Genomic DNA, 10,310 nt, shown 5'->3' with positions numbered 1-10,310 from the left:
ATGGGTCCAGCTAATATACCCTTTCCGCTTCCAATGGCACTGGGAGTGAAGTACCCGTTTTTAATGGCTGGAAGCAGTTTTTACAACTCACTGTTTAGAAAGGTGTTAGTATGGAGTGATATTTATGAAAGCAGCACAGACGTGTATCACAGAATCACAGGAGGCTTTGGTTGGGAGGAACCTTCAAAGCCTGTCCAGCGCAACCCCCTGCAGGGAGCAGGGACATCTGCACCCAGAGCAGGGGGCTCAGAGCCCCAAGGGCCAACCTGACCTGCCATGGGGCCAGCGATGGGGCTGCTGCCACCTCTGGGGGCAGCCTGGGCCAGGGGCTCACCACCCTCAGTGTTAAAAATTCCGTGGGTTGAAAGCCATTGAAAAGATAAACTGTGCCCTGGCGAGTAATCTTGTGCCGTGAATGCATTTGGGATTGATGGCCCAGGACAGAGCAGCTCTCCGGAGCACTAGGGAAGGGCTCAAAATTGAGATCTGGGGCTCTACCTGCTCTCTGAGTAAGTGCCTTGGTTTCACGGTGTTTTCTTATGTAGTCTGAATCCCCCTCCTTCAGTTTAAACCCATCCCCCCTTGTCCTGTCCCAACAGCCACAGCTTTCGGACAGGCCCCTTGAAGCACTCAAAGACTGCACGAAGTTCTCCTGCAGCCTTCTCTGCTCCAGGCTGAGCACCCCCAACCCTCTCTGCTGACCTCACAGCAGAGAGCTTCCACCCTCCGAGCATTTTTGTGGCCTCCTCTGGCCCAGCTCCAACAGGTCCATGTCTTTGCAGAGTTGAACACAGCGCTCCAGGTGGGATTTCACCAGAGCAGAGGAGGTGAGAGTCACCTCCCTTGACCTGCTAACCATGCTTCTTTTGATACGCATTTTATGGATGTGTTGTGAGTTGTTGCACTCGTTGAACTGCTCTGGAGTAGCTTGGCATGGAGGCATTGAGTTTAGTTACCAAACTTTCTCGGGAAGGAGCCGCAGTAGGCAGGCTCTGCTCCAGTGTGGTGGTGGATGACCAGGACTGTGCAAGGTTTGAGGTGGGGAAGTCCTGTTCCTCACTTCCCTGCTGAGCCCTCGTCGGGGGTTCTTCCCATCCCTGGTGTCCAGATCCACCGTAGACCCACTGAGGTCACTGCCACCTTCGCAGGACACTTTACTTTGGGGAGAGCTTGATCCTCCCAGCAAGAGGAACCAAGGTGGCATGGCTCCAGGACACAAGGGGTGGTGTGCATTAATTTATGATGAAGGTTGTGTCCTTTCTGGACAGGTCCAGTCCAGCAGGATGTATGCAAGACCAAGATGTATGCATGATGCTTCATGGACTTCAGTTGTCCCAAAGGATGGCTTTCAGTTATAACTGAAGTGCCCATTTGGGGCTTCTTATTATGGTGGTCCTGCCCATTTTCTTGGTTTTTATTCTCTCCTTGTGGCCATGAAGACTCAACCAGGGTAGGTGAGCCAGGCCATGCTCTCCTACCTCCTCCTCCTCCAGCGCCAGGAGCAGAGACTGCGGGTAGGGCTTAAGTGTCTATTCAGCTCCAGGTCCTTGAGGAAGAATAAAATCTGGTTTGCTATTCCCTGTAGTACCTGCGCTGGCTCTTCAGCGCTGAGAGCAAGAGAAACCGCCTTTTCTGGGCGTCCATGGAGTGTTTGTGACTAAGAGGCAGGCAAACCCTGAGGGACAGGGGTTTATGGGGATAATTATTATCACTTAGGTCCTAAACTCATGTTTGGATTTTTAGTTGTGTTGTATTTTTAAATAGTTTTTCTATTTCAGCACCAGCGCACACAAACGCTTAAAATTTATCTGGAAAGCTTGGTTGTAGAGTCTTCTAAGTCCCATTCTTTTCAGCCTTCATCCAAAAAAAGGGCTTTTTTTAAATAAATCAAACAAGTGAAAACTCAGAATGCTCAATCTTTACTGCGCTCATCTGTTACACCGTGAGGTAGTACATTACTGGGACATACCTTTGCTACTGCAGAGAGAAGTCACAGCATTGCGGAGGCAGAAGTTGCTGGTGATGTGCAGGTGTATGGGAACCACCAACATCGGGGTCATCATCTGAGACTGAAATAATAAAAAAAATCCATTAATTAGCTCATTAATGGAGATTTTAAAAGGTGGGAGAGGGTGTTTTTTTTTTTATTTCATTGACTTTTTAAAAAAAAGCAACAAAGGTGAGGCTGAGATCTGCTGCCTGTAAATTTTGGAGGGAAGAGAAGGCAGAAATAATCGACTTATTTCTCTAGGTACGGTAGGTGCTTCCAGTGTTTAGTACATCAGCTTCAGATATAAAACATTCTGACTTCTTTATGAATCTGGTGCACTGAAGACTGCATTTAAGGAACCGTTTTAATTAAATTCCAATTCCCATCCTGATATAGCTTTAATAAGTTTTTGCAGACTATTAAGTATAAAATATCTTCCATAATTTTCTAAATAAAAAGTAAAAACGCTGATCAAGTTCTTTGTTAAATGCATTTAGATGTAACCTGTGCTCTTGGCTAACACAAAGTTTTGCCAAACTTAGAGGAGAGGCTAAATTTTTAATCACGAACTGATGTGTTTTAGTGTTGCCACTAAACGAGAAGCTGAAAACTGTAGTTGTAAAAACAGCTGAAAATACCAACAGGAACAACCCGGTTGTTCCTGCACACTCTTAATAAAAACCTGTAGCTAAAATATTCCTGATTAAAGCACGTTTGTACTGCCTGCATCCTTGGAGCTGAGGCCCTGCCGCACATTCCTTCACTTGGGTGCCTGAAAAGGGAAACAAAATAATAATTATATTTTTAGTCTTTTCCTTCTATGTTTGGGGATGCCATGGGAAAATATTTCTCACAAAGGGCTGCGTGACCTCTCCTTTGCTGCCTGTTTCTGTTCCTTTTGAGTGTGTTTTCAGATGATGGGAATTTTTGCCCGCGTTCCGAAGATTGTAGTTGTCGACCGATAGGAAGGGACCTTCCTCCAGCTTGTTTTGTCTTGAGAAAGTGCTCCATGTGCTTCGAGCGTGTTTTGCCCCAAATTAGTTATTTTGCAAAATCAAAAATAAAAAATGCAAGCTGTTCCCTTGGCTTTTCCTCCACGTAAGATAAACAAGCCTGGAAGGCAGCTTTTATTCAAGCTCAGTGCTTCAATCCTTCTCGAGGTGGGCCTGGTGGTGGCAGCTGCAATAACCCCCGGGAGAAGTTATGAAGACTTTCCCAGCGCTGCGTTGGCTGCAGATCTTTTTCTTCTTTCATGAGCTGATTTCTGTGTGCTGAGGCTGTTCCAAAGGCAGGATATTACTACTCTGAATGCTTTCTTCTAGGTGATCCAGCCTTCCCCGAGAGATGGTCCCTACCTCGCCCAAACCCAGGATCCCCTCTCCACTAGACAGAGCCTTATAGCGGGGTTTTGCCCACGTTTTGTTCTTTGTAAAGCCCATCTTCTTGAGAGAGTCACTGCAAGGTGGCTTTATGCCTACACCGTGTTGACAGATGAACACTGGATGGTTATTAACCATTGCCATGGCTTCATTGTTGGTAACCCATTGATCCTTTTGTTTCAGTCATCTGTTTTTCTCTCTACCAGTTCCAAAGACTCGGGGAAACATGCTGGCTTTGGGGGAGCAGGCATCTACTCTCCCTGCTCCCCAGAAGCAATAGGATAAAGCCCTCCTAGATGTTGCTTTTACGTAAGACCAGTCGAGGATCCAGTTGTCATGGATCTTTTCATGGTTTTGTAGCACCTCAACTATATTTTAAAAATGTGTTTGAGTAGAAGTCAAGTGAGGATAAGTCTCTGCTGCTTTCTGCTCTGGAGTCCTGATGTGCTGTCAAAAGGAGAGACTGTTCAGCAACTAAAGGGTGTTAGCAGAAAAAAACACTCAGCTGTTTCCTTCTCCTGACCACAGTGCACCTGCAAGACCCCAGCCAGTGTAGATGGGAGAGTCCCGGTCTCCAGGCTGGGTGGCAGAGACCCGAGGCCATGTGCTTGCTTCTTGTCCAGCAAGTCTTCGCTGCAGGAATTATTTGCAACGTCTATGTCAGACCTGATGTGTGATTTTGGTGAGGCTTGTGTCTACGTGTCCTGAGAAAACCCCATCTTACCTTCTAAACCCCAAATGGCTTCTTGGCCTTGTTCCCTCTCTGTCTTCACATTGGTAATTGGGTTGTTGAGCTTTTGCTGCAGTTGCGGGAAGTCTCCTTTACCCCTTGTGTTAACTTTCTCCCACAACATACTCTGACTTAACCACAAAAATGCTGCCTATGCCTGTAATTAAAGCAGCCATTGTCTTCTGTCTTCCTAATGTCCTGCTTCCTTATGCAGCCTGTTGTCACCAACAGCATCTTCGGTTGTAGAGTGCACTGTCCTCCTTTGCATATCTTTTCATTGTCTTTTTGGGCTCCTTGACCTTGGGTCCAGAGCTCTGCCCTATTCCTTTGCTCCTGCAATTCTTCACATCTCTGTTTGACTCTCATCTTTGTACCTTTTCCATTCTTTCATCTCTTTCTGCCTTACCTGACTAAACACCTACCAGTGTCTTTCTCACCCTGAAATTGTTCTTTGGTCCAAAGTGACTGACCTGTGTTGTCCATATCTGAGTTGCTTTGTCATTTGCTTGGATGGTGTGTGGGTTTGGGGGCCATCCTGGTGCTAAGGCAAGAGAAATGCAGCACAGTGTGTGTCCCACCTCCTCTGGAGGAGATGGACTCAGGGCTGCTGGACTGGCTTGGTAGTAAAACCGGTGGAGCAGTAGCGTTGATGCCTGTGAATGTCTTCTCTATAGGCAATTCCGTGATTTTGCAACGTGACAGTAATGCAGTGAGTGACAGGTCGTGCCTTGGAGAATTTCATGCCAAATACCTGGGTTTGTGTGGATCCCCAGAGAAGTTTAGATGTTGGAAGAGTCCACCATGATGATGATGCATTTGTGAACACAAGGGAAGGGCATGGTGTTCATCATCAGTCACTTTAATGACTGTGAACAAGTCCTTGGGCTTTTCCTGTTATGATGGGGCAGACACTTGTGTGAACTAAATCACCAGGGCTGCATTGGAGTCACCCAGTGCCATCAGATTGAGCCTCAAATCTGTCTTGACTCTACTGAAACCACAGCTGGTCTTCGGGGCCCTTTAGCATGGGTGAATTTGGTGAATGCTGATTCATGGGCTTTCTGCTGATCCTGCAGCCATGGTGGCTTGAGCAGGTTGGAGAGAGAGTGGGCGAAGGGGTGAGACATGGAAATACACGTTACAGTTCTGGCACCCATGGCTTTGCAGGCTGGCATCTTTGTGTTCGAACAAGGCTTCGCTGCCCTGTGGACTTAGATAAGGATGTAACAGCTCATTTTATAGACGTGTTGGTGTTCACCATGACAAAATAGTCCTATCATACAATTATTGTATAGAAGGGCTGGATTGGAGCAACACATATGAGAGGGTCAGAGATGGTTAAGGCCAGCACGCCTGAGCTTTTCAGCTGACAACAGTAAATCCTTCAAAGGTTGCCTGATTTTCTACAGAAGAGACCCCGTGTTCACCTTTCTTCTTATAGGATACTTTGCAGATGCGGATTTGGTCTGGTAAGGTTCCACTGGCTCTTGGTTGGGAATTTTCAGACTTTTTTTTCCCCCTTCCATTGTTTTTTCAAGGCTCCTTCCTACAGTCTTGATGCTGAAGGTCCTTTGACTGGCTGAACAGGTAGGCTTTACTGAGGTCATTTCAGGAAGGTGGAAGGAACGCCTGAACACTCATGCTAAAGAGTGCTCTGCTAGCCGCTTCCTCATCTCTGTCCGTGGGGTCTGTAGGTTTTGGTTCCTTGGTCTCCATTTATTTCAGAGTTATATGAGGAACCTATAAGCAAGTCCTATGTGAATGTCCGCTCTCCAGTCCCTGATGGGCCACCTGAGGACTTTGGCTATGCTAGAGGATACGGCCAGCATTTAGGAGCAGATTACACGGGTATCTTGATGACGAAGCTGGCTCACTTATTGTCATTTTGCTTTAAAGCTGCTGCAAATGTTAGGACTAAAGCGTGCGTATCTGGGGTGGGACTAGAAAAATACCCAGTTTGTGGCAGAGCCTGGCTTAGTCTCACAGCAGGGAGGTGGATTTCAGGAGAGGAAGTCTGATCGTAGCCGCAGCTATTTCTGTCTTTGGATGAGGTGTAATCAAGCTGGTTGTGGTGGCCTACATGGCATCTTTTCAGGGTGACTTCCAGAAGGGGAGACCTTCCAAACACCCTTGATGTGACTGTGTGGGAAGAGCCACTATTGCAGAATGACCTAATTGGTTTCCTGGGCTAAATCCACCCCGTGGGCTCCCTGCACCAGCTGCAACGTCCAGCCAAGTTGGGCAAGCGGCTCCATGGAGAGCATGTGCCATAATCCCATCCTGGAGTTGCAGAGGTGCCCGGCTTTTGGACTCGCAGCCATCCCAACAGCAGGTGCCTCACCCACTTCCTCCGCTCCCTCCCACTGACTGGAGTTGACACCCATCATTCTCGCTCCTGACCCTGGTGGGCACCTCTCGCTGCCAGGACCATGGGTGCCACAATCCTTACCCACCCCCGAGACACTAAGCACCCCCCCAGGAAAGCTCTGCTAATGCTGTCCATCGTGAATAGCTCTAATCCACTCTTTATTCAGTGCCTTGATGAATTTAAGGCTGCGTGCACCCTTGCTGGCGTCTCCTCCAGCGCGGAGTATCCCATTAGAGGCGTGACTCCCTGGCTCGGTGTCCCACGACCCGCTGGGCCATCGCTCGTTGGGGTTTCTGGACCAGTTTCAATACTGGAAGTTTTCATGGCGCTTGCGAGGAGAAGCCGTCTCTTTGGTGTTGGGTGGCTTGCGAATAGGCGGACGCGTGCTCTTCCTAATTACAGTTCAGTGCAAATAAATTCTGAGGGAGATATTAACCATCTAATGTTTTGGCAGGGTGCTGGGTGGCAGTCATCATTTCTGCTGCTACAGTATGTTTAAAAAAGAACACTAAAAAAAGAAGGACAATAAACTAGGCGCTTTTTTGTTGGAAAAGAAGATTTCATGTTATCTGTGTTTGCAGGCTTTCTGGCTCATATGCTGGAGGAATCCTTGCTGCGGGGGTGTTTTCATTTTCTCGTCTAACATGGCAGTGGTCCATCGCGGCGGAGGTTTTTAGCTTAAACAATCTGTTTGTGGGGCTGCTGATGGCTCTCACCACGCGTTTTGAGGAGGCATCCACTGCAAAAGAGAGATCAAAGGTAAAACATCTCAAGCAAAGTGAATAGTTCTGTATTTTTTTTCAATTAATCATCACACGTCTGTTTAATTTCCTTTTTATTTAGTGCTGATTTAGGGTTTTTTAAATAAAGAAGGTTAAATTTGGGGATTGGGTTCGGCACCTGGGCTGGGTGATGTCTGTTCCTGCCCTACCCGGCTATTCAGAAGTGCCAAACACTTTGCTTATGGGTTGAGTTGGGACTTGTTGGACGGGTTTGGGGTCGACACAAGCTGAGGGTGACAACAGGAAAAGCGAAATCATTTTCATCTCAATGTTTTAGTGCAAAGTTTGGTTTCCAGTATCAGGAACTCAAACTGGGCTGTGGGCGTTCAAGGTTTTGTTTTCAGAACTTGTATTTTTCTTTGGGGTCTGTAGATGTATTTTACAGAAAACTTCATTTAGGCAGAAACCCAAGTTTCTACTGAAAAACAGGAACAGCCAAATTTCAATCAGTTCTTCTGAAATTAAATGTGCCCCTAAAATAATGGTATTGTTAAATACAGAGATTTGAAATTTCATGCTGTATTCTCTACTTTAGAAACAGACTGGGCAGCCAAATGGTATTTTTTGCTCAGCAGTCTTGTTCTTCCTACTTTTATTTTATCTGATCTCTTCTCCTCTCACAGACTTGCCTGCTGTGACTCCTGTAAATGGTGTGAATAAAAGGATTTTTGTCGGGCTAGGCTAGAATTTCGGGAGTCCCCGGTGGTAGTTTACTCAGCTTCATGAGTTCTCAAATAACATGTTTTATCAATGCTTATAGAGACCTTGTTTCACCACTGGAGGTTTTTTTTACTTTTCTGACAAGTTCTGTCCCAAGATCCCTACAACGTGAACTCCACAAAAATGCAGTTGGGCATTTTCCAACCCGCGTCCACATTTCACGTGCCCAATTTCCAATGCGATTTTCAGATGAGATTTTCAGAAGCTTGTTTCAATGGGTTTGGGGTGTCTGGCAGCCCATGCCTTGAAGAAGCCATGCTGCCAACATCAAGCTCGCCGCGCTTTTCATAAATCAGATGGTCATGCAGACATCTTCAGGAGTGTGCTTGGAGGTCATTGGGATACTTAAAAAATTACCGAGGTTGTTCTCAGTCACACAGGGCGGCTCTGAAGCCTGCAGATGGGTTTCAGAAGTTGTGGTAGGTGTTTCCATGGCAAGTCAGGATTCGACGTGGAGTGCTGGTCAGTCAGTTAAAATTACCAGGAGATCCTACAACCATGCCAAGGCAAGTGTTTGCATCTCACACGCCAGTCACCAGTGACTGAAATAAGCGGAGGTGATGCTCTGATGGTAGATGGAAGTCCTGTCCTCTTTGGGGATGGCTGGGGAGGTGAGGATGAGGCTCCTGTCCGACAATGTCTGTGGGACTCTGGTGGCTTTTTGCCCACCGAGGAGCTGCGCTGGGGCTTGGCTTCAGGTTGTAATGCCAAGTGGCCACTGGTGGTGGAGGAAGAGGAGCCAAATTCAGAGGAGAAGCAGTGATGAGTGTGGCCAGACCCAGGGTTTCTATGTGGAGTTGATCTCGTAGCCTCAGCCTGGTATAAGGGTGCTGGGGGCATCATGGGTCAGAGAGAGGCTTTCCTTAGCATTAGCCGGGGATGACCCTGGTACCAATAATGAACCTGTGAAGAATTCTCAATGAGTACCAGAAATAACTGCATCGCGCTGCATATTCAGGATACACTATCTGTTTTATTGGAAAACTCTTTCCAGGATGCTTGAAAATGAGCTTTTAGACTAGCGAGGGATATCACGTTTCGTTCCCTTTGTTTAGGAAGTCTATGTATCCCTGACTTTAGCCCACTGTGCCTGAAGAAGAGGAAAAAATCATTCCTGTTATGTCAAATGAGGTCTCTGTACATAACAGCATTATTTTAGGGTATGGCTTCTGAAAACTTTGCATCATTTGGAGTGAGCTGCTGAGCAGTCTGCCCTGTGCATCAGGGGCTCAGGAACTGGGCGCCATCACATCATTAGGATGTGATGGTGCTACATAGGGTCTCTGTGACATAGCTGGATGCGTCTTCAAGACTGTTTTTTGTTAAAAAAATGAAATCTCCCTGTAAATAATCAAACCCAGCCTGTGTTGTCTGTTACGGTTGACCGGTGCTCCCCGATGTGTTTACCTTTCTCCTGTACGTGTGCTGTGGGTTGCACTGAAGCTCTTTTTGGTCTCTAGATGTTTTCGCAAACTGTAAAGAGTAATTTTGAACATGGTTTTTTTTCCCCTTTCAGATCTCTAAACTTGGTGCCTTTTGCTGCGGGCTCAGCTTGTGTAATCAGCACACGATAGTGCTTTATATCGCTTGTATTGTGCCTTGGGTTCTCTCCCGGCTTTTCAGAAAGACGGTGCGTATTTTGCTGTCCCGTACCTCTGGTTTTGTAATTCTTCTTTCCAAGCTCTTGTGCCACTTCCGTGTTCATGTACAAACAGGACGGTCAATGGTCTGTCTAAACAAGTCAGTAATAACCCACTGAAGTTACAGTCCATCAGTCTGACACCACAGCTACTGACCATGATTTAGGGGCTTTGCTCTCACCTCTGACACCACAGCTACTGACCATGATTTAGGCACTTTGCTCTCGCTGGCAATTCACGACCTGCCTGTGTCTCCTGGCACGGGAGCTCTCTGCTCAGCTGTTGGCAAAGACGCTGTGAGCAACCACAAGACTGATACTTGGAGCCATAAACTGCTCAGCGTGTAAGAAATAAGAGCATGTTCAGTGACCTCCCAAAAGGAAAGTGGATAAATACCTGTTGTGAGAAGTCATAGGCATGTGCAGTCTGTGTGTGCTGCTTCTCCTGGCTGCTGGCTCTGGCTTTCTCATGCCATCAATTCATCTGGAGATGAGCTTCTGTACGTTGGTTCCCTGGTGGTAACAAGAGCCACGTTCGCTCATTGAAGAACATCTTGCAACTGCTCTTGATAGATGAAGGTGCAGCTGGAGTAAGCAGCATGACAAGAAGGGTGCAGACGCTTGTCTCTAGGGGAAGTCCTCTTCAGCATCTCCTTGGGATGAGCCAGGCTCAATGGCCTCCAGTGCTGATGCAGCCAGGAC

At 47.1% G+C, this 10,310-nt stretch overlaps 1 protein-coding gene across 1 annotated transcript in view; it reads left to right on the top strand.

Moving 5' to 3' along the window:
* TMEM260 (transmembrane protein 260) overlaps nt 1-10,310 on the top strand; it is a gene marked incomplete at its 5' end in the record, with an annotated part of 28,418 nt that overhangs the window by 6,498 nt on the left and 11,610 nt on the right. Inside the window, 2 exons of the mRNA XM_010136332.1 lie at nt 7,049-7,226; nt 9,486-9,599. Coding sequence (XP_010134634.1) covers nt 7,049-7,226; nt 9,486-9,599 — 292 coding nt within the window. The remainder of the gene's footprint in view (nt 1-7,048; nt 7,227-9,485; nt 9,600-10,310) is intronic.

The sequence above is a fragment of the Buceros rhinoceros genome, unplaced genomic scaffold (genome assembly GCF_000710305.1).
Source record: "Buceros rhinoceros silvestris isolate BGI_N320 unplaced genomic scaffold, ASM71030v1 scaffold9265, whole genome shotgun sequence".
Classification (NCBI taxonomy): Eukaryota; Metazoa; Chordata; class Aves; order Bucerotiformes; family Bucerotidae; genus Buceros; species Buceros rhinoceros.
This window is presented reverse-complemented; position numbering and strand designations above follow the sequence as displayed.